Below are 24,021 nucleotides of genomic sequence, written 5' to 3'. Positions count from 1 at the left end.
AAAGCTCCGATGAACTCATGGAAACCCTAATTGGATCTATAGGAGAAGGAAGAAGGAGGACTCACCAAGTGATGTCGAGCAACGGAGGCGCGCGGATGAACTCTAGACGATTCAGGTTGATGCGGTGTCGGGGGTTGGATGCGACATAAGCCAATGGATGGCTTATCATGGTGGGAGCGAGTAGAACGTCGCCGGTGCCTGGAAGCGGGATGAGGCGTAGACACGAACGCCGGCGTACTTTACCTAGGTTCGAGGCTCTCCTAGGAGATAACACCCCTAGTCCTGCTCTGCGGGGTCTCCGCATGATCGCTAAGGCACTAGTGAGTACAATGGTGCTCCTCGAGCTGTATGCTAGAGGTAGAAGAAGGCAGGCATGCTCTCTCCTTCCTCTAGGTATGAGTCTAGTTCTAACAGGTTGGGAACCCTTTGCACGGATGCCCTGGGGGTTTATATAGGCCTACCCCCAGGGGTACAATGGTAATCTGGCCGGGTGTAGGACCCGACTGTCAGTGTCTCCGGTCGCCGGCTTCTCCGCTGGCTACTGGGGCCCGCCGCCTGGTCTGGTACGGAGCCGACAGGCCGCTCCCGCCGCTCGTGGGTCTTTCCGGCCGCTGGTTACTGTAGTCGTGGTGCTAATGATGCATGCTTGGTCAGGGGAGCGTGGCTACAGTCCCTCCGCCTGGTGGGAGATCATTGTAGCCACTCCGGGTCTCATCTGGTTAATGGTGCGCGGGCCCCGAGGGAGGAACGGGTCGCCTGCTGGGAGCCAGCCTCCCTTAGGTCCGACTGGTTAGGCCTCTGTCGACTCTCGGGCTCTCACTGCCCAGTAGGGCCTGCCGCCTGCAGGCCGTACCGACAGGTCGTCGTGGGAACAGGGCCCTGCCTGCCAGCAGGGACGTCAGGGATGGAGTGGCAACAGAGCCACGTACAGGCTAAGATCTCTGTCTGTACGGAGCACTGTGGCCACGCCCGGCCCTGGATATGGGGGGGATGGGCTACACTGTAGCCTCACCCCGTCTCGTCTTCTTAAATGGGAGCGCAGACTCCAAGGGCGCGATGGGCCGCCTGCTAGGAGCCGGCCTCTCTGGAAGCTGCCCGCAGGAAGTTGGCCTGTCTTGGAGCCGCCTTCTTGAACTCGGCCGCCTTCCGGTAGCCGGCCGCTTGGGACAGGCGGCCACTAGAAGGCGGCACTGCTTCTTGATGTCTTGAGGCACGCAGCCAGCCCCGATGTCTTGAAAGGCTCAAGGACTCGCTTCAGGCTACCCGTGGCCCATTACTCCGACAGTAGTCCCCGAAGCTGGTGAGGCGTCACCACTGATTGGCCGAGAAGCCCCAAAAGTTTCCTTCTCCGAGTGCTCTGGTCTTGAAACTTCATCCTACTCCTAGCATGCCACGTGGAGGGAGTCGGCCACGGCCAGTCGGACTTGACCAAAAACTTCAAATGCAACGGCGGGAACCGAGTGGTGTACTAGCGAAGCCTCCAGGACCGCCGCCCGCCGTGGGCATGCCACTTGGCCCCAACCAACCGGGCCAGCCTGCCAGCCCACGCGCGTGATGGGATGTGATAGCAGGTTGGCCCGCCACTACCGGGCCTCGGCATGCGAGCGGATCCGCCGCGCTCGAGGCGGCCGGTTGAGCTTCTCTGCGGAGTTACCGCGCGCAGTAACTCGCGCGATAAATGGGGGGACGTGGTGTCGTGGGCATAGTTAATCCCACGATCCCACGCCCGCCCCCTCGGCTTCATAGCCCGACGGCTATAAGTAGGGGGAGGAGGGGAAGTGGTGAAGCACGCGCGTCCTCCTTCCCCATTGTTGCCTCTTTCTTCCTCCTCTCGCCGCAGCGCCCTCGAGCTCCACCGGAGTGCTGCCGTCGCCCGTTTCCGTCGAGCTCTTCCGCCCCGAGCCCTTCTCGGCCCTGCTTCGATCCTCCACTCCCCCGCCGCTCCATTTGCCTCATCGAGCTCTTCATGGCGCGCGAGCGGGGAGGAGACTGGGACGGGTCAAACGTCAACGACGACCACATCGCCTTCCTTCACGACACATGGCGCCTTCCCGGCGCTAGCTATGTGAAGGAGCGCGTGCCTCCCGAGGGGGAGATTTCGCCGGCGCCGGGAGAGGGCGAGCGGGTCGTCTTCTGCTCGCACTTCATCCGTGGCTTCGGCCTGCCGGCGAGCGGCTTCCTCTGCTCATTCCTCGACTTCTACCATCTCCAACCTCACCACATCACGCCCAACACTGTGATGCTTATATCCGCCTTCGTCACGATGTGCGAACGCTACCTCGGCATCCTCCCCACCATCGAGTTGTGGGGAGCATTTTTCTATACCAAGTTGGGCACCTCAGTCCGGGAGGTGGCTGCTCAGTGCGGTGCCTTCGTCGGCGTGCACCGTCCGTCTCCAAGGAACGCCTTCCCCTCCATCAAGCTGCCACAGGTGGTCAAGATGTGGCAACAATCTTACTTCTATGTGGAGAACATTGACCCGGCCGTCGACTTCCTCAACCTGCCGGCCTTCGAAGCCGGACCACCGGTTGAGCCTCGGGCCAACTGGGGCTACAAGCCGAAGCCGGTGTCACCAGACGGCGCCACTGCCATCAATCGACTCTGGGCACTGGTCGAAGCCGAAGGCCTCAAAGCATCTGACTTGCTGGTCGCCTTTGTCGCGCGCCGGGTTCTCCTGCTCCAAGGCCGGCCTCACTTGATATGCCGGATGAGCGGGCACCGCGACCCGTGCCGGCTGAGTACCAAGGAGATGCCGGCGGCCGAGGTGGCAAACTTGGTGAACGAGATCTACGACCTCAAGCTGGACAGGTCCTGGCAGTTCAGCAAGCAGTCGTACTCCCGCGCGGATCCGCCGCCTGTCGTAAGCTTTTCAACCTTTTCCCTCTTTCGTGCTTTATCTTGATTCCGTCTTGTTGATTCGACCAGCCGGCCTCTTGCTCTTTTGAAACAGATCTACATGTCCGAGGCGACGGCCGCCATCATGGGGGCGGGCGGCCCCTACCTACCGGACCGAGCTGTAAGCGACATGGACGACCCTGACTTGGGGGAGGCCGCCTTGGAAGACGATGCCACAGGCGGCGTCTATGGAGTAGGCGGCTCCGAAGAGGGGGTCGGCGTCGAGTCATGGCCGGACGACTTCGAGGAGGAGGAGCAGCCGTGCCCTTCACGAGGCGCCGACAAGGCGGACGCGGGCCCCTCCGCCGAGCTATCTTCCCTAGGCGGTACGTGAAAGCGTAAACAGGGCGCCGCCTTGTTCGGCAGCGTGCCAAAGAAGCCCAAGAATCCTACCGCCGCGACTAGGTGGAAGGAAGCCGCCGCGAAGGCGGCCAAGTTCCAAAAACTCCCGAAGGCGCCTCCCATGGTGTCGGCGTAAGTATCTTTTTCTTGTGCCTTCCTTTCTTGTTGATTTTATCTGAGCCTCTTCACCTTGTCTTCTTGATTTAGGGCTCCGCTCTCGCTCCAAAAGTCAGCCGCCGCCTCCGTTATCGGGTCGGCGGAGGCCTCCACCACCAGCCGGCGAATCGATCCTGCAGCCGACCTCCAGGAGGCGCGGGAGCGAAACGTGCGTGAGGTGCGTGAGGAGCAGGAGGCCGCCCACCGGGAGAAGGCGGAGGCAGACGCGCTGATGAAATTGGCGGAGGCCGAGGCCGATGCCGCCGCGAAGAAGCGGCTTGAAGAAACCGCACGCCGCCAGGAGCCGCTCTTCGTCGTCCCCCTGAACTCTGCGCCGCCACTGCCGGAGTTTGTGGTGCCGACTGGGGGTGCCAGCGACAATCACCCAGTCATGGAGAGTGAAGGCGGCGACATCATCATGTCGGAGGTAGTCGTGCCTCCAGCACCGCCATCCGAGGGAGTGCAGGACAAGTAGACGGCCGACCCGCCAGCACCACCAGCCTAAAGCGAGATGGTGACGGGCCCAACTCCTGAGGTCCGCACACCATCGCGCTGCCGGTTTGTGAAAGCGGCCTTGGCGCCGCGCCCGCTGGAAGTCTGTGTCGCGAGCGCCTCGATCCCGTACGCCGAGGCAACCAGCGCCGCACCCGCCGACTGGGTGCGAGGAGGCGGGACGGGTCCTTTGAACCAGGCGATCCTGGACGTCCAAGGCAAAATTCGAGCCGAAGCCGACGCCCTGAAGCGGTGCAACCAGGCATTCCTGGAGTCGCGAGCGGCCATCCGGGTATGCTTCTTCATATTTGACTCTTGTATTTCTTGTACTTCTCTGTGGGAGCGCGCCAGCGCACCCACTGGGTGTAGTCCCCAAGCTTCGGGCCGGCTGCTGAGCAGGCGGCTCGGAGCTTTATTTGGCGAGCTCCGAGTACTGACTTCATCTGCTATCTTCTTTATAGGACTATTACAACCTCAACGCAGTCGCCTTCAACTCTAACGTCCGAGAGCTGGACCGACGGGCCGTCGACTTGTCGGAGAGCTGGAGTAAATCCTTCTTTACTTTCTCTGTGGGGGCGTGCTGGCGCACCCGCGGGCTGTAGTCCGTGAGATTCGGGCCGACTGCTGAGCAGTCGGGCCGGATCTCCCGGCAATTGTTCTTCTTCTTCGTTGATTGCTGACGCCTTTTTCTTTCTCCCTTCTTGCAGAGGCCAACGCTGCTCTGCAGCAGCAGCTTGGTGAAGCCGACACTACCTTGCGCGCCAAGGAGGTGGAGTGCAGCAAGCTGGCCGAAGAGCGTGACCGGCTGGCTACGCAACTGGCGGAGCAGGCGGAGCTTCTCAAGACAGCTCAGAAAGAGGCGGAGGCGAAGGAGTCCAGTCTCCTTGCTGAGTTCGAGACCGAGCGCTCCGCTTAGACTGATAAGGAGGCCATGCTGACTGCCGGCTTCGGCGAGATCGAAGACATAGTTGACGGTAAGCTTCCCTCCTTTTTCTTTCTTCGAGCTGCCGGTTGCTTGACTGAACCGGCTTCTTGTCTTCTAACTTTGGCTCTTTTGCTTTCTGATTGAGCAGACTTCTTCCCTGGCCACTCCGGCGCCGCCAACTAGGCCATTGAGGCCTATCACGAGGAGCGGAGGGCAGAAGGAGCGCAGATTGCCGCCGACGCCCCCCGGTCCCTTAGTAAGCAGCTCCTCGGCATCTAGGCCCGCCTTCGGCCGGCTCATCGGATGTTGCGCCGCCTTCAGCGCGTCGAGGCCCAGGCGATCTCCGCCCTGTGGCTAGACATGCCGACTCCGCGCACTCCCAGCCGGACCACCAACTGGCCGGAAGTGGCGGCCGGCCGTCTTGAGGCTTGGAAGGGCTCCTCGGCCCGGGCTGGCGCACGCCGGGCCCTGTAGTTCGTCAAGGCGTGGTACCCTGGGCTAGATCTAGCCCAGTTGACCATGTTTCGACAGGAGGCCCAGGAGGAGCTGGTGGCGGTGGAGCGTGATCTCGCCAAGCGGGTGGCGGCGATCGCCGAGTACACCAACACCAACGTCTTCGTCCCGGAGCTGGCTGAGAATGGTGCCGAGGTGCCACCAGAGTGGTTCAGGCTGAACCCGGAGGATGGCAAGGACTCGGTCGAAGTGATCGACTCCAACGATGAGGGAGAAGACGACGAGGGGGAGGAAGCGCCAGAGGTCGAAGCGGACGGCCAACCTCAGCTCGACCGCGCCTCCAGCAACGAGCCATGCCAGAGCGAGCCGACTTCTGCTGAAGGCAACCAAGCGGAGACTGACCAGTCGGCCGCTCTACCAACCGGCACCACCGACTCCACCGTTCCGCCGAACCCGTCTGCTACTCCCTAGGCTGCCAATTTATCTTTGTTTTTACCTGCTTATCAGTCTCGACAAACTTTATTAGCTTCGCACAATTCCACCCACGGGGTGTATTTCAAACTTCTGTTGAATGTTGGCCAAGGGCCTTTTGTTATGTAAATATTTTTGCTGAGTTCTATCTCTTCTTGCTTTTTGCGCCTTGGCCTTTTTCTTTTACCGCCCTCCCTCAGTTGTCGTCTTGCCAGCCAGACAGCCGCTCTGTGGACTGTGGCTGGGTCAAGTACTTAGCCACTTTGGGAAGGCAAGTACTCAGCCGACTAGAGCGTTTAGAAAATTAAGTAGAAGCCGGCCGGCCGGCTGCGCGGCAGCCGGTCGGCAAGGCGGGGAGCCGGCTTGAACTATGCACATGCTTTTGGGTCCTTAGCCATTTCTCATGTGGGCACCCTTTCCTGCCTTTGACTCCTGCCTATCGGGTAGCCGCTCTGCAAGCTACGACTTTGGCAGGAGAGGGCTGAAGTGCCAACACATTACTTGTTCGGCTGCTGGAAGCATTACATAGTACAAGGCGGCGAGCCCCCGGGTCGACTGCTCGAACCCAGTGCCAGGCGGACTAACACATTCATAGGCATAATACTTATCATATAGATAAAGGAGGGCAGTTCCCGAGCTTCTTCTCGGGGGACCCAGAGTCTTCATACTTAATACAAAAGTTGGCTTGGTACATACCGCATTAACTGTAAAACCTTCGGAGGAGGTTTGCATTCCATGGTCGTTCCGTCTCCTTGCCGGAGTCGTCTCTTTTGCATGCTCGAGGCTTTTGAGCATCGATCAGGTAGTAGGAGTCGTTGCCCAACACCTTGCTGATGATGAAGGGGCCTTCCCAAGGTGCTGAGAGCTTGTGCTGGCTGGCTGTTCGCTGGATCAGCCAGAGCACAAGGTCTCCCTCTTGGAAGGATCTTGGCTTGACTTTCGGTTGTAGTATCGGCGTAGACTCTGTTGGTAGATGGTGGATCGGCTGAGTGCCAGCAGCCGGCCCTCTTCCAATAGATCGACGCTATCTTCTCGTGCTTCTTTTGCCTCCGCTTTGGTGTACATGGTGACTTGAGGGGAGTCGAATTCTATGTCCGTCGGGATGACGGCTTCGGCACCGTAGACGAGGAAGAAGGGTGTGAAGCCGGTTGACTTGTTCGGAGTTGTGCGCAGGCTCCAAAGGACAGCGATAGCTCGTGAAGCCAACAGCCGGCCGAGCGCTCCAGAGGCTCGACCAGTCGGGGCTTGATGTCGGACAAAATGAGGCCATTTGCTCGCTCCACTTGGCCGTTTGACTGCGGATGGGCGACGGACGCTAAGTCCAGTTGGATGCCCTGCGTCACGCAGAAACGGGCCAAGGCGCCTTTGGCAAAGTTTGTGCCATTGTCGATGATGATGCTGTGTGGTATGCCATATCGGATGGTGATGTCGACGATAAAAGTCACAGCAATAGGGCCATTCAACTTCTTGGGTTTTGCTTCTATCCACTTGGTGAACTTGTCCACCGCGACAAGCAGATGGGTCATGCCGCAGCGTGTGTCTTGAATGGTCCTACCATATCCAGCCCCCAGACATCGAAGGTCCAAGCAATGGGGATGGTCTTGAGTGCAGAAGCCGGTTGATGTGGCTTGGAGCGGAACTTCTGGCACCCTTTGCATTTCTGGACCAAATTTTTGGCGTCTTCTAGGGCAGTCGGCCAGAAAAACCCATGGCAGAAAGCTTTGGCAACAAGTGCTCTTGAAGCCGCGTGGTTGCCACACTCGCCTTGGTGGATATATTTGAGGATTGATTGACCTTGCTCTAGCTCTACGCAGCGCTGGTACACACCAGTGACACTGCGCCTCACAAGTTCTCTATTGACAATGGTGTACACTGCTGCCCGGCGTTGGACTTGTTGGGCCGAGATCTCATCAGTCGGTAGCTCTTTGTTCACCAGAAAGTTGAGGATGGGATGTGCCCATGAAGGTGCTGCTATTTCTTCGACTGCCAGGACTACAACTTGCACGAGGACGGTTGGGCCGGGAGGCGGCGGGTTGGAGTCAGCTGCCGCTTGCTGAATTGATGAAGTCCCCGGGCCGACTGTTGCAGTCCCCGGGCCGGGTGCGGCAGCCGCAGTCCCCGGGCTACCTGCTGAATTCCCCGCACCGGTTGCCAAGGTCCTCAAGTCGGATCCAACTGCTTCAGGAGGAGCGGACACGAAGATGGAATCTGACTCTGGCAATGGCTTGACAGACGGCTTAAGGAGGCGTTGCAGGGTGACGCCGGCTGGTATTGCTTGTCGGGTGGAGCCGATTCGTGCCAAGGCATCTGCTTGCTCATTGTCATTTCTTGGCACATGTAGGAACTCACACCCTTCAAAGTATCCACTGAGTTTCTGGACGAGGAAGCGGTAGCTTGCCATGTTTGCATCTTTGGCGTCCAGTCGCCTGACGACTGCTGGACCACCAAGTCACAGTCTCCATAACACAGGATCCGGCGAATGCCGAGTTCCTTGGCAAGCCGGAGCCCGTGAATGAGTGCTTCGTATTCAGCAACGTTGTTGGAGGCGGCAAAGTGGATTTGCGGCACATATTTGAGCTTGTCACCTTTTCGAGAGGTGAGGACGATGCCGGCTGTAACACCCTCGATACGACTATATCTCCCACGTGTCGAGGCACGACTTAGAGGCATAATCGCATTGAAGGCATATGTCGCAAGTTAGGCAATCTTCACAACATCCCATGTAATATAAATCATAAAGGGGAGATAACATAGTTGGCTTACACTCGCCACGTCAATCAAGTACATAAATAACATTACATCATCCAAACACTCATGGCCCGACTACGGCGCCAAAATAAAAGATAACCCAACATGCGACAACGGTCCCGTTCACCCCCAACTGGGCACCACTACTGATCATCAGGAAAGGAAACATAGTAACATTGAGAGTCTTCGTCGAACTCCCACTTGAGCTCAAACGCGTCTCCTGGAGCGGAATCATCAGGCCCTGCATCTGGTGTAATAGTAATCTGTGAGCCACAGGGACTCAGCAATCTCGCACCCTCGCGATCAAGACTATTTAAGCTTATAGGTAAGGCAAGGTAAATATGTGGAGCTGCAGCAAGCGACTAGAAAAATATGGTGGCTAACTTATTCGCAAAAGAGAGAGAGAAGAGGAGGCAAAGTGCGAGCAAGAAACTAGAGAACAACCTGCGCAAACATTACTCCAACACCGTGTCCAGTTCCCGGACTCCGCCGAAAGAGACCATCACGGTAACACACGCGGTTGATGCATTTTAATTAAGTTAAGGTTCAAGTTATCTACAACCGAACATTAACAAATTCCCATCTGCCCATAACCGCGGGCACGGCTTTCGAAAGTTCAAATCCCTGCAGGGGAGTCCCAACTTAGCCCATGACAAGCTCTCACGGTCAACGAAGGAATAGACCTCCTCCCAAGACGTTCCGATCAGACTCGGTATCTCGGTTCTTCAAGACACTTCGACAGGTTAAAACAAATCCAGCAACACTGCCCGAATGTGCCAACAAATCCCGATAGGAGCTGCACATATCTCGTTCTCAGGGCACACTCAGATGAGACATCCTATGAGTAAAACCAAACCTCAAGTTGCTCTGAGGTGGCCCCGCAGTCTACTCGGTCGGACCAACACTCAGAGGAGCACTGGCCCGGGGGGGTTAAATAAGATGACCCTCGGGCTCCGGAAACCCAAGGGAAAAAGAGGCTAGGTGGCGAATGGTAAAACCAAGGTTGGGCATTGCTGGAAAAGCTTTAATCAAGGCGAACTATCAAGGGGTTCCCATTATAACCCAACCGCGTAAGGAACGCATAATCCGGGAACATAACACCGATATGACGGAAACTAGGGCGGCAAGAGTGGAACAAAACACTAGGCGAGAGGCCGAGCCTTCCACCCTTTACCAAGTATATAGATGCATTAAGATAACATAGCAGTATAATGATATCCCAACAAGTAAATAAATGTTCCAACAAGGAACGGCCTCCAATCTTCACCTGCAACTAGCAACGCTATAAGAGGGGTTGAGCAAAGCGGTAACATAGCCAATCAACGGTTTGCTAGGACATGGTGGGTTAGAGGTTTGACATGGGAATTTTGGGAGGCTTGAAAGCAATTGGTAGGCATCGTAGCATTGGCATAGCAAAAGAGTGAGCAAACTAGCATAGCAAAGATAGTAGTGATTTCGAGGATATGATCATCTTGCCTGCACAGTTGTCAGAGTTGACTGGATCCTCGAAAGCAAACTCAACGGGCTCCTTGATGGCGAACTCGTCTCCCGGCTCTACCCAAACAAGACAAACATGCAACAAGGACACAATCAACCACATGCAAGGACAAACAATATGATGCAATGATGATATGCTATGCGGGATGCGATGCGGGATGCAAAATGCAAGATGTGATAGGAAATGCAAGAACCTGGCCTCAACTTGGAAATCCAAGTGTGCCACTGGAAAGATGAGATGAAATCGCTTGAAAACGATATAAAGAACGCCGGAATCGGAGTTACGGTTTGGAAATGGCAAGCGATTCAAATATGACACCGGTCTGCGATTTACAGCAAGTAGCCATCTAAATGCAGCGAGATGAACATGCTACAGCACCCAAACATGACAACAAAATATATGGCAGGGATGCATTCGAGATGCTTAACAAAAGTCTAGCACTGAGCTACGGCCAATTCATCCATTAACAGGTTCAAACAAGCATGGCAAAAATGCATATGGCAAACAGATCTCAGACTTAGTGAAATTAACACTTGTCTGGAATCTCAAATCAGGTAGCACTCTTCGGAGCAACAAAACTACATGCTACAGGACCTGAACATGGCAAAGTAAAACATGGCATGGAGCTAATCAAATAGCTTAACAAAAGTCCCTTAGTGACCTTGAGCCAAAAGGGATCAGAAAATACAATTGCAAGTATATGAACATAGCAAAAACATAATCAGTTTTCAGACTTAGTGAAAACTGGCACATGCTGAAACATATCTCAAGTGGGCATGTTTACGAGCTCGATGCACTCACTATGGAGCAAGTCATGGCAAGACAAGCATACATATATCAAGAACACTCAAAATGCAAGATAGACATGGCAAGAACAATAGCATAGCATGCACGGATCAACTACAACATCATCGGCAAAATTGCAAACAAGTTGACAATCTGCCCAGATTCACAAAGTAGCACAAGTAGAGCTCGATTGACTCAAGCTAGGGTGCTCCATAATTGTAAACAAAGACATGGATGGATAGAGAACCACAAGATTAACAAAACATCCTTACTGATCATCCTCAAAAGAGGCACGGATCACTAGGAAACAACATGAACATATGGCAACATGAGATAAACAGATCAAGGACTTAGTGGAAATGCTAAGTCCCTGAAAACAGAATTACTAAGTGCACCACTTTGCAAGCTTGCACTAGTCACCACACTCATAACAAAAATACATGGGTTGCACCTCTGGAAAGATGACAAAACGCTTAACAAAACATATGTAGAGCATCAGGGCATATCATGCACACATTAATCATGGCAAAAATGACAAAAACCTAAATGGAGTAACAGATCTGACAATTATCTCAAGTAGCCCTCTTCTAACAGCATTTCGGGCATCAAGATGAACTCAAATGAAAATGATGCAATGGAATGAAATGATGTATTTTCTGAGATGAACATTTTGATATGCTATATGCATGAATCGGAGCTACGGATGCAAAGTTACGGGGCTATGAACAGGAGCACTTGGATCTGGAATTTTTAGGGACTTAGACGAAAAAAATCACCCCGAGATCTAGGGTTTGACCCGGCGCGGAAATCAAGGCGCGGTCGGGGCACTGTAGCCGGCCGGATCCGAAGCTCGCCGGAGGAGGGCGCAGGGCGGCGCCGGAGTGGGAGGGAGAGGCCGAGGCGAGGGAGCGGTCGGGCCCTGCGCGGGGAGGCAAGGGCGGCACGGCCGCGGCGTTGGCGGACGGCGGTGATGGCGGGCGGCGGCGCTCGCGGCGGAGGCGGCGCGGCGCGGCGCCGGCTCGGGAGGAGACGACGGCGGGGCGACGCGGGTGCGGGCGGCGGCGACTGGGCCCGTGGGGGCCGGCCTTGGGCTTCCCGGGCCGCGCGGTGGGAGGCGGCGGCGTGGACACGTGGCCGCGTCTGATAGGCGCGGGCGGGCGGCGGCGGCGTGTCCGGCCGGAACGGACACGTCCGGCGCGGCGCGAGGTGGATTTTTAGGGTTTCGGGGAGGGGGATCCAAGATTTTCGAGGAGGACCTATTTATAGGCATAGAGGGAGCTAGGAGACTCCAAATGAGGTGCGGTTTTCGGCCACGCGATCGTGATCGAACGCTCTAGATGATGGAGCAGAATTAGGTGGGTTTTGGGCCAAATTGGAGGGGTGTTGGGCTGCAACACACATAAGGCCTTTTCGGTCCCTCGGTTAACCGTTCGAGTATCAAACGAAGTCCAAATGGTACGAAACTTGATAGGCGGTCTACCGGTAGTAAACCAAGGCCGCTTGGCAAGTCTCGGTCCAATCCGGAAATGTTTAATCCCCACACACGAAAGAAAGGTAGAAATGACCACCGGAGGAGGACGAAGCGCCGGAATGCAAAACGGACAACGGGAAAAATGCTCGAATGCATGAGACGAACATGTATGCAAATGCAATGCACATGATGACATGATATGAGATGCGTGACAATGATAACAACACACGGAGACAAAGACCCGAACCCGAGAAAATAAAATAACTTAACGCCGGAAACGGCAAGAGTTGGAGTACAAATTGGGAAAGTTACATCCGGGGTGTTACACCGGCTCCCAAACCGGTGCACATCTTGGAACCATCAAAGTGCATCCGCCAATGGGTGGAGTCCGGCACTGGCAGCAGGTACTGGGTCTCGGCCCAGTCGACGAGGAAGTCGGCCAAAGCTTGTGACTTGACGGCGGTGCGAGGCTGGTAGTAGATGGTGTAGGGGGCCAAATCTATGGCCCATTTGGCCACTCGGCCCGAAGCATCTCGGTTGTCAATAATCTAGGCAAGAGGAGCAGTGCAGACAATAGTGATTGGGTGCTCTTGGAAGTATGGCTTCAGCTTCTTGGCGGCGAAGTGCACGTCGTAGCACATTTTTTGATAATGCGGGTAGTTCTGCTTGGAGGCGGACAACACTTCAATCAGGTAATACACTGGCCTCTGGATTGGTAGTGCTTTGCCCTCTTCCTTGCGTTCCACAACTATGACTGTGCTGACCACCCGGCTGGTGGCGGTGATGTAGAGAAGCATGGGCTCCTTAGCAGTCAGAGGCGCCAGGACAGGCGGAGTGGTCAGCATCTTCTTGAGCTGGAGAAAGGCTTCATCTGCCTTGTCGTTCCACTCGAAAAAGGTGGTCTTCTTCATGAGCTGGTACAGGGGAAGAGCCTTCTCGCCCAGCCAACTGATGAAACGGCTGATGGATGCCAAGCAGCCAATGAATTTTTGCACGTCCAGCAGTCGGGTGGGCACTGATACGTCTCCAACGTATCTATAATTTTTGATTGCTCCATGCTATATTATCTACTGTTTTGGACTATATTGGGCTTTATTTTCCACTTTTATATTATTTTTGGGACTAACCTATTAACCGGAGGCCCAGCCCAGAATTGCTGTTTTTTGCCTATTTCAGTGTTTCGAAGAAACATAATATCAAACGGAGTCAGAAAAATCCTTTTTGGAACGTGATTTTCTTCTCGGATAAGACCCAGGAGACTTGGACCCTACTCCAAGAAGTACCGGAGGCGGTCACGAGGGTAGGGGCGCCCCCCCCCTACAGGGCGCGCCCCCTGCCTCGTGGGCCCCTCGGTGCTCCACCGACGTACTCCTTCCTCCTATATATACCCACATACCCCCAAACGATCAAAAAAGGAGCCAAAAACCTAATTCCACCGCCGCAACTTTCTGTATCCACGAGATCCCATCTTGGGGCCTGTTCCGGAGATCAGCCGGAGAGGGCCGTCATCACGGAGGGCTTCTACATCATCATAGCCCCTCCAATGAAGTGTGAGTAGTTTATCTCAGACCTTCGGGTCCATAGTTATTAGCTAGATGGCTTCTTCTCTCTTTTTGGATCTCAATACAATGTTCTCCCCCTCTCTTGTGGAGATCTATTCGATGTAATCTTCTTCTTTTGCGGTGTGTTTGTTGAGACTGATGAATTGTGGGTTTATGATCAAGTCTATCTATGAACAATATTTGAATTTTCTCTGAATTCTTTTATGTATGATTGGTTATCTTTGCAAGTCTCTTCGAATTATCCGTTTGGTTTGGCCAACTAGATTGGTAGTTCTTGCCATGGGAGAAGTGCTTAGCTTTGGGTTTGATCTTGCGGTGTTCTTTCCCAATGACAGAAGGGGCAGCAAGACACGTATTGTATCGTTGCCATCGAGGATAACAAGATGGGGTTTATTTCATATTGCATGAATTTATCTCTCTACATCATGTCATCTTGCTTAAAGCGTTACTCTATTTTTAACTTAATACTCTAGATGCATGTTGGATAGCGGTCGATGAGTGGAGTAATAGTAGTAGATGCATAATCGTTTCGATCTACTTGTCACGGACGTGATGCCTATATACATGATCATGCCTAGATATTCTCATAACTATGCTCAATTCTGTCAATTGCTCAACAGTAATTTGTTCACCCACCGTAGAAAACTTATGCTCTTGAGAGAAGCCACTAGTGAAACCTATGGCCCCCGGGTCTATTCTCATCATATCAATCTCCATCACTTTAATCTTGTTTTGTTTTTACTTTGCCTTTTACTTTTCACTTTGCATCTTTATATCAAAAATACCAAAAATATTATCTATCGGATCTCACTTTCGTAAGTGACCGTGAAGGGATTGACAACCCCTAATCGCGTTGGTTGCGTTGAGCTCTTTGTGTTGTGTAGGTACGAGGGACTTGCGCGTGGCCTCCTACTAGATTGATACCTTGGTTCTCAAAAACTGAGGGAAATACTTACACTACTCTGCTGCATCATCCTTTCCTCTTCGGAGAAAACCAACGCAAGCTCAAGAGGTAGCAAGAAGAATTTCTGGCGCCGTTGCCGGGGAGTCTACGCAAAAAGTCAACATACCAAGTACCCATCACAATCCCTATCTCCCGCATTACATTAGTTGCCATTTGCCTCTCGTTTTCCTCTCCCCCACTTCACCCTTGCCGTTTTATTCGCCCTCTCTTTCTCCTTCCCCTTCTCCTTCTCCGTTTGCCTTTTTCTCGCTTGCCTTTTGTTTGCTCGTGTGTTGGATTGCTTGTTTGTCGCGATGGCTCAAGATACTACCAAATTGTGTGACTTCACCAATACCAACAATAATGATTTTCTTAGCACTCCTATTGCTCCTCTTGCCAATACTGAATCTTGTGAAATCAATACTGCTTTATTGAATCTTGTTATGAAAGATCAATTCACCGGCCTTCCTAGTGAAGATGCCGCTACTCATCTGAATAGCTTCATTGATTTATGTGATATGCAAAAGAAAAAAATGTCAATAATGATGTCATTAAATTGAAGCTATTTCCTTTTTCGCTTAGAGATCGTGCTAAAGCTTGGTTTTCGTCTTTGCCTAAAAATAGTATTGATTCTTGGAACAAGTGCAAAGATGCTTTTATCTCTAAGTATTTTCCTCCCGCTAAGATCATCTCTCTTAGAAACGATATTATGAATTTTAAGCAACTTGATCATGAACATGTTGCACAAGCTTGGGAGAGAATGAAATTAATGATACGTAATTGCCCTACTCATGGTTTAAATTTATGGATGATTATACAAAAAATTTATGCCAGATTGAATTTTGCTTCTAGAAATCTTTTAGATTCGGCCGTGGGAGGCACTTTTATGGAAATCACTTTAGGAGATGCTACTAAACTCCTAGATAATATTATGGTTAATTATTCTCAATGGCATACTGAAAGACCTTCTAATAAAAAAGTGCATGCGATAGAAGAAATCAATATTTTGAGTGGAAAGATGGATGAACTTATGAAATTATTTGCTACTAAGAGTGTTTCTTCTGATCCTAATGATATGCCTTTGTCTACTTTGATTGAGAATAACAATGAATCTATGGATGTGAATTTTGTTGGTAGGAATAATTTTGGTAACAACGCTTATAGAGGGAATTTTAATCCTAGGCCATATCCTAGTAATCCTTCTAATAATTATGGAAATTCCTACAACAACTCTTATGGAAATTATAATAAGATGCCCTCTGAATTTGAGAATAGTGTTAAAGATTTTATGAATTCACAAAAGAATCTTAATGCTTTGCTTGAAGAGAAAGTGCTTGGCCGACTAAAAGGCGACATGTTCAACAGTTAGGTGTGGCGGAGATGCGTATGTTGAGATGGATGTGTGGCCACACGAGGAAGGATCGAGTCCGGAATGATGATATACGAGATAGAGTTGGGGTAGCACCAATTGAAGAGAAGATTGTCCAACATCGTCTGAGATGGTTTGGGCATATTCAGCGCAGGCCTCCAGAAGCTCCGGTGCATAGTGGACGGCTAAAGCGTGCGGAGAATGTCAAGAGAGGGCGGGGTAGACCGAATTTGACATGGGAGGAGTCCGTTAAAAGAGACCTGAAGGATTGGAGTATCACCAAAGAGCTAGCTATGGACAGGGGTGCGTGGAAGCTTGCTATCCATGTGCCAGAGCCATGAGTTGGTTGCGAGATCTTATGGGTTTCACCTCTATCTTACCCCAACTTGTTTGGGACTAAAGGCTTTGTTGTTGTTGTTGTTGTTGTTGTTGTTGTTGCTTGAAGAGAAAGTGCTTAAAGTTGATGATTTGGCTAGGAACGTTGATAGAATTTCTCTTGAGATTGATTCTTTAAAGCTTAGATCTATTCCTCCTAAGCATGATATCAATGAGTCTCTCAAAGCTATGAGAATTTCCATTGATGAGTGCAAGGAAAGAACCGCTAGGATGCGTGCTTCAAAAGATGCCTTTATTAAAGCGTGTTCTTCCAATACCTATGAAAATCAAGATGAAGATCTAAAAGTTATTGATGTGTCCCCTATCAAATCTTTGTTTTGAAATATGAATCTTGATGAAACTGAATATGATCTTCCTTTACCTAGAAGGCGTTCCAAAAATTCGGAGTATTTAGATCTTTATGATGAAATTGATGAAAGTGGGATTGAAAGAAATAAAAATTTAGATGTTGCTAAACCCACTATATTGGATTTCAAGGAATTTAATTATGAAAGTTGCTCTTTGATTGATTGTATTTCCTTGTTGCAATCCGTGCTAAACTCTCCGCATGCTTATAGTCAAAAGAAAGCCTTCACCGAACATATTGTTGATGCCTTGATGCAATCTTATGAAGAAAAACTTGAGTTGAAAGTCTCTATCCCTAGAAAACTCTATGATGAGTGAGAACCAACTATCAAAATTAAAATTAAAGATCATGAGTTTTATGCTTTGTGTGATTTGGGTGCTAGTGTCTCCACTATCCCCAAAACTTTGTGTGATTTGCTAGATTTCCGCGATCTTGATGATTGCTCTTTAAACTTACATCTCGCAGATTCTACTATTAAGAAACCTATGGGAAGGATTAACGATGTTATTATTGTTGCAAATAGGAATTATGTGCCCGTAGATTTCATTGTTCTTGATATAGATTGCAATCCTTCTTCCCTATTATTCTTGGTAGACCTTTCCTTAGAACGGTTGGTGCGATTATTGATATGAAGGAAGGGAATATTAGATTCCAATTTCCCTTAAAAAAGGGCATGGAACACTTTCCAAGAAAGAAAATAAAATTGCCATATGAAACCATCATGAGAGCCACTTATGGATTGCCTTCCAAAGATGGCAATACCTAGATCTATCCTCGCTTTTATGCCTAGCTAGGGGCGTTAAACGATAGCGCTTATTGGGAGGCAACTCAATTTTATTTTTTGTTTTTTGTGTGTTTTTCTTCTGTTAGGGAATAAATAACCCATCTACCCTCTGTTTGGATGTGGTTTTGTGTTTTAATTAGTGTTTGTGCCAAGCTAGACCTATTGGATCTTCTTGGATGATAGTTATTTGATCTTGCTGTAATTTCCAGAAACTTTGCGTTCAGTGCCCAAATTACTGAAAATCATCAGAAAGTGATAAAATACTGATTCCAATTGCTTCTGATCAATAAACAAATTATCTAGGTCGTCTAATTTTGGTATATTTTTTTGAGTTCCAGAAGTTTGCGTTAGTTACAGATTACTACAGACTGTTCTGTTTTTGACAGATTCTGTTTTTCGTGTGTTGTTTGCTTATTTTGATGAATCTATGGTTAGTAAAATAGTTTATAATCCAGAGAGAAGTTGGAATACAGTAGGTTTAACACCAAAATAAATAAAGAATGAGTTCATTACAGTACCTTGAAGTGGTTTTATGTTTTCTTTCTCTATCGGAGCTCACGAGATTTCTATTGAGTTTTGTGTTGTGAAGTTTTCAAGTTTTGGGTGAGTTCTTTTGATGGATTATGGAACAAGGAGTGGCAAGAGCCTAATCTTGGGGATGCCCATGTCACCCCCAAGATAATGCAAGGACACCAAAAAGTCAAAGCTTGGGGATGCCCCGGAAGGCATCCCCTCTTTTGTCCACTTCCATCGGTAATTTACTTGGAGCTATATTTTTATTCACCAACATGATATGTGTTTTGCTTGGAGCGTCTTGTATTATTTGTGTCTTTGTTTGTTAGTGTGCCACAATCATCCTTTCTGTAAACACCTTTTGAGAGAGTCATCTATGAATTAAAATTTGATAGAATACTCTATGTGCTTCACTTATATCTTTTGAGCTATGTAGTTTTGCTCTATGTGCTTCACTTATATCTTCTGAGCGTTGAAATTTTGCTCTATGTGCTTCACTTAGATCTTTTAGAGCACGGTGGTGTTTTGTTTTAAAGAAACTATGATCTCTCATGCTTCACTTAAATTATTTTGAGAGTCGTAATAGCATGGTAATTTGCTTAATAATAACTTGCTTGGTATTCAAGATTTGTGAAACTTTCTTTTGAGTGCGTTGAATACTAAGAAAAGTTGGATGATTGATAATTGTTTTGAGATATGGAGGTAGTAATATCAAAGTCATGCTAGTAGAGTAATTGTGAATTTGAGAAGTGCTTGAGTTAAAGTTTGCAAGTCCCATAGCATGCACATATGGTTAACATTATGCAACAAATTTGAAACATGAGGTGTTATTTGATTGTCCTCCTTATGAGTGGCGTTCGGGGACGAGCGATGGTCTTTTCCTACCAATCTATCCCCCTAGGAGCATGCGCATAATACTTTGGTTTTTGATGGCTTGTAGATTTTTGCAATAAGTATATGAGTTCTTTATGACTAATGTTGAGTCCATGGATTATACGCACTCTCGCCCTTCCATCATTGCTAGCCTCTACGGTACCGTGCATTGCCCTTTCTCACATTGAGAGTTGGTGCAAACTTCACCGGTGCATCCAAACCCCGTGATATGATATGCTCTTTCACACATAAACCTCCTTATATCTTCCTCAAAACAGCCACCATACCTACCTATTATGGCATTTCCATAGCCATTCCGAGATATATTGCCATGCAACTTTCCACCATCCAGTTTATCATGACACATCCATCATTGTCATATTGCTTAGCATGATCATGTAGTTTACATAGTATTTGTGGCAAAGCCACCGTTCATAATTTTTCATACTTGTCACTCTTGATTCATTGCATACCCCGGTACACCACCGGAGCCATTCATATAGAGTCATACTTTATTCTAGTATCGAGTTGTAAATAAATAGAAGTGTGATGATCATCATTCAATAGAGCATTGTCCCAAAAAAAGATAAAGGCCAAAGAAAAAAGAAGGCCCAAACAAAAGGGGCAATGTTACTATCCTTTTTTCCACACTTGTGCTTCAAATTAGCACCATGATATAGCGAGTCTCATATATTGTGCTTCAAAGTAGCACCATGTTCTTCATATAGATAGTCTCTTGAGTTATCACTTTCATATACTAGTGGGAATTTTTCATTATAGAACTTGGCTTGTATATTCCAACAATGGGCCTCCTCAAGTGCCCTAGGTCTTCATGAGCAAGCAAGTTGGATGCACACCCACTTAGTTTCTTTTGTTGAGCTTTCATACATTTATAGCTCTAGTGCATCCGTTGCATGGCAATCCCTACTCCTCGCATTAACATCAATCGATGGGCATCTCCCTAGCCCATTGATTAGCCTCGTTGATGTGAGACTTTCTCCTTTTTTGTCTTCTCCACACAACCCCCATCATTATATTCTATTCCACCCATAGTGCTATATCATCGGGGTTGTGCATGACGAGAGCATTCTTGTGTGACGAAAATGGAGCATGACTAAACTATATGATTTTGTAGGGATGAACTTTCTTTGGCCATATTACTTTGAGAAAACATAATTGCTTTGTTAGTTTGCTTGAAGTGTTATTATTCTTTATGTCAATATGAACTTTTGTCTTGAATCTTTCTAATCTGAATATTCATACCACAATTAAGAAATTTTGCATTGAAATTATGCCAAGTAGCACTCCGCATCAAAATTCTCTTTTTATCATTTACCTACTCGAGGACGAGCAGGAATTAAGCTTGGGGATGCCTGATATGTCTCCAACGTATCTATAATTTTTTATTGCTCCATGCTATATTATCTACTGTTTTGGACTATATTGGGCTTTATTTTCCACTTTTATATTATTTTTGGGACTAACCTATTAACCGGAGGCCCAGCCCAGAATTGTTGTTTTTTGCCTATTTCAATGTTTCGAAGAAACAGAATATCAAACGGAGTCCAAACAGAAAAATCCTTTTTGGAACGTGATTTTCTTCTCGGATAAGACCCGGGAGACTTGGACCCTACTCCAAGAAGTACCGGAGGCGGTCACAAGGGTAGGGGGCGCCCCCCCTACAGGGCGCGCCCCCTGCCTCGTGGGCCCCTCGGTGCTCCACCGACGTACTCCTTCCTCCTATATATACCCACGTACCCCCAAACGATCAAAAAAGGAGCCAAAAACCTAATTCCACCACCGCAACTTTCTGTATCCACGAGATCCCGTCTTGGGGCCTGTTCCGGAGCTCCGTCGGAGAGGGCCGTCATCATGGAGGGCTTCTACATCATCATAGCCCCTCCTATGAAGTGTGAGTAGTTTACCTCAGACCTTGCTTCTTCTCTCTTTTTGGATCTCAATAGAATGTTCTCCCCCTCTCTTGTGGAGATCTGTTCGATGTAATCTTCTTCTTTTGCGGTGTGTTTGTTGAGACCGGTGAATTGTGGGTTTATGATCAAGTCTATCTATGAACAATATTTGAATCTTCTCTGAATTCTTTTATGTATGATTGGTTATCTTTGCAAGTCTCTTCGAATCATCCGTTTGGTTTGGCCAACTAGATTGGTAGTTCTTGCCATGGGAGAAGTGCTTAGCTTTGGGTTCGATCTTGCGGTGTTCTTTCCCAGTGACAGAAGGGGCAGCAAGACACATATTGTATCGTTGCCATTGAGGATAACAAGATGGGGTTTATTTCATATTGCATTAATTTATCTCTCTACATCATGTCATCTTGCTTAAAGCATTACTCTGTTTTTAACTTAATACTCTAGATGCATGTTGGATAGCGGTCGATGAGTGGAGTAATAGTAGTAGATGCAGAATCGTTTCGATCTACTTGTCACAGACGTGATGCCTATATACATGATCATGCCTAGATATTCTCATAACTATGCTCAATTCTGTCAATTGCTCAACAGTAATTTGTTCACCCACCGTAGAAAACTTATGCTCTTGAGAGAAGCCACTAGTGAAACCTATGGCCCCCGAGTCTATTCTCATCATATCAATCTCCATCACTTTAATCTTGTTTTGTTTTTACTTTGCCTTTTACTTTTCATTTTGCATCTTTATATCAAAAATACCAAAAATATTATCTATCGGATCTCACTTCTGTAAGTGACCGTGAAGGGATTGACAACCCCTAATTGCGTTGGTTGCGTTGAGCTCTTTGTGTTGTGTAGGTACGAGGGACTTGTGCGTGGCCTCCTACTGGATTGATACCTTGGTTCTCAAAAACTGAGGGAAATACTTACGCTACTCTGCTACATCATCCTTTCCTCTTCGGGGAAAACAAACGCAAGCTCAAGAGGTAGCAGGCACCTCCATCCTCTCGATAGCCTTGATCTTCACAGGGTTGCATTCTATGCCGCGCTCTGAGATCAGGAAGCCAAGAAGCTGGCCGGCTGGTACTCCAAAGGCGCATTTCTCTGGGTTGAGCTTGATCTGAAATCGGCGCAAGTTTTCAAAGGTCTCCTTGAGGTCTTCTTGCAGCGTTCCGCGCCTCTCCGTCTTCACCACAACATCGTCCACATAGACGTGGTCGTTTCTGCCAAGTTGCTTGAGGAGACACTTCTGCATGCAACGCTGAAACATGGCACCAGCATTCTGTTGGAAATATGCCCTAGAGGCAATAATAAAATGGTTATTATTATATTTCCTTGTTCATGGTAATTGTCTATTGTTCATGCTATAATTGTGTTATCCGGAAATTGTAATACATGTGTGAATACATAGACCACAACATGTCCCTAGTGAGCCTCTAGTTAACTAGCTCGTTTATCAATAGATAGTCATGGTTTCCTGACTATGGACATTGCATGTCATTGATAACGGGATCACATCATTAGGAGAATGATGTGATGGACAAGACCCAATCCTAAGCATAGCACAAGATCGTGTAGTTCGATTGCTAGAGCTTTTCCAATGTCAAGTATCATTTCCTTAGACCATGAGATCATGTAACTCCCGGATGATGTAGGAGTGCTTTGGGTGTACCAAACGTCACAACGTAACTGGGTGACTATAAAGGTATACTACAGGTATCCCCGAAAGTATCTGTTGGGTTGACATGGATCGAGACTGGGATTTGTCACTCCGTATGACGGAGAGGTATCTCTGGGCCCACTCGGTAATGCATCATCATAATGAGCTCAGTGTGACCAAGTGTTTGGTCATGGGATCATGCATTACGGTACGAGTAAAGTGACTTGCTGGTAACGAGATTGAACGAGGTATTGGGATACCGACGATCGAATCTCGGGCAAGTAACGTACCGATTGACAAAGGGAATTGAATACGGGATTGATTGAATTCTCGACATCGTGGTTCATCCGATGAGATCATCGTGGAACATGTGGGAGCCAACATGGGTATCCAGATTCCGATGTTGGTTATTGACCGGAGAGTCGTCTCGGTCATGTCTGCGTGTCTCCCGAACCCGTAGGGTCTACACACTTAAGGTTCGGTGACGCTAGGGTTGTAAAGATATTAGTATGCGGTAACCCGAAAGTTGTTTGGAGTCCCGGATGAGATCCCGGACGTCACGAGGAGTTCTGGAATGGTCCGGAGGTGAATATTTATATATAGGAAGTCCAGTTTCGGCCATCGGGAAAGTTTCGGGGGTAATCGGTATTGTACCGGGACCACCGGAAGGGTCCCGGGGGTCCACCGGGTGGGGCCACCTATCCCAGAGGGCCCCATGGGCTGAAGTGGGAGGGGAACCAGCCCCTGGTGGGCTGGTGCGCCCCCCATGGGCCTCCCCTGCACCTAGGGTAGGAAACCCTAGGGGTGGGGGCGCCCCACTTGGCTTGGGGGGCAAGTCCCCCTTGGCCGCCACCCCCCCTTGGAGATCCCATCTCCTAGGGTCGGCGTCCCCCCTAGGGGCCCTATATATAGTAGGGGGAGGGAGGGCAGCCATACCCAAGTTCCTGGCGCCTCCCTCTCCCCTCGTAACACCTCTCTCTCTCTCTCGTTGGAGCTTGGCGAAGCCCTACCGAGATCACCGCTGCTTCCATCACCACGCCGTCGTGCTACTGGATCTCCATCAACCTCTCCTTCCCTTGCTGGATCAAGAAGGAGGAGACTTCTTCCCAACCGTACGTGTGTTGAACGCGGAGGTGCCGTCCTTTCGGCGCTCGGTCATCGGTGATTTGGATCACGACAAGTACGACTCCATCAACCCCGTTCTCTTGAACGCTTCCGCTCGCGATCTACAAGGGTATGTAGATGCACTCCCCTCTCCCTCGTTGCTAGATGACTCCATAGATTGATCTTGGTGATGCGTAGAAAATTTTAAAATTCTGCTACGTTCCCGAACAGTGGCATCATGAGCTAGGTCTATGCGTAGTTTCTATGCACGAGTAGAACACAAGTTGTTGTGGGCGTCGATTTTGTCAA

The 24,021-nt window shown here is 49.4% G+C and overlaps 2 protein-coding genes across 2 annotated transcripts; both read right to left on the bottom strand.

Annotated features, from left to right (window-relative positions):
• Window positions 1-5,730: 5,730 nt before the first annotated feature.
• On the bottom strand, window positions 5,731-8,135 carry LOC147991266 (uncharacterized). Its single transcript, XM_087538594.1, has 2 exons — window positions 7,529-8,135; window positions 5,731-5,759 (listed from the first exon to the last, which is right to left on the bottom strand). Exons 1-2 carry the CDS (start codon window positions 8,133-8,135, stop codon window positions 5,731-5,733), a joined length of 636 nt encoding a protein of 211 aa, XP_087394720.1.
• A 4,650-nt stretch (window positions 8,136-12,785) lies between these two features.
• On the bottom strand, window positions 12,786-13,148 carry LOC147991265 (uncharacterized). The gene has a single exon (XM_087538593.1). It carries the CDS (start codon window positions 13,146-13,148, stop codon window positions 12,786-12,788), a length of 363 nt encoding a protein of 120 aa, XP_087394719.1.
• Between the last annotated feature and the right edge of the window lie 10,873 nt (window positions 13,149-24,021).

The sequence above is a fragment of the Triticum urartu genome, chromosome 1A, assembly GCF_056163025.1.
Source record: "Triticum urartu cultivar PI428250 chromosome 1A, HENAU_Tu73, whole genome shotgun sequence".
In the NCBI taxonomy this organism is placed as follows: Eukaryota; Viridiplantae; Streptophyta; class Magnoliopsida; order Poales; family Poaceae; genus Triticum; species Triticum urartu.
This window is presented reverse-complemented; position numbering and strand designations above follow the sequence as displayed.

Bases quoted from the DNA above. Each gene is read 5' to 3' on its own strand.
- LOC147991266 (XM_087538594.1), bottom strand. From the start codon at position 8,135: ATGGCAAGCTACCGCTTCCTCGTCCAGAAACTCAGTGGATACTTTGAA. The intron at 5,760-7,528 runs GTCAATCAATCC...ACTGATAAGCAG, and splicing joins CTGCGTAGAGCTAGAGCAAG to GTAAAAACAAAGATAAATTG.
- LOC147991265 (XM_087538593.1), bottom strand. From the start codon at position 13,148: ATGAAGAAGACCACCTTTTTCGAGTGGAACGACAAGGCAGATGAAGCC.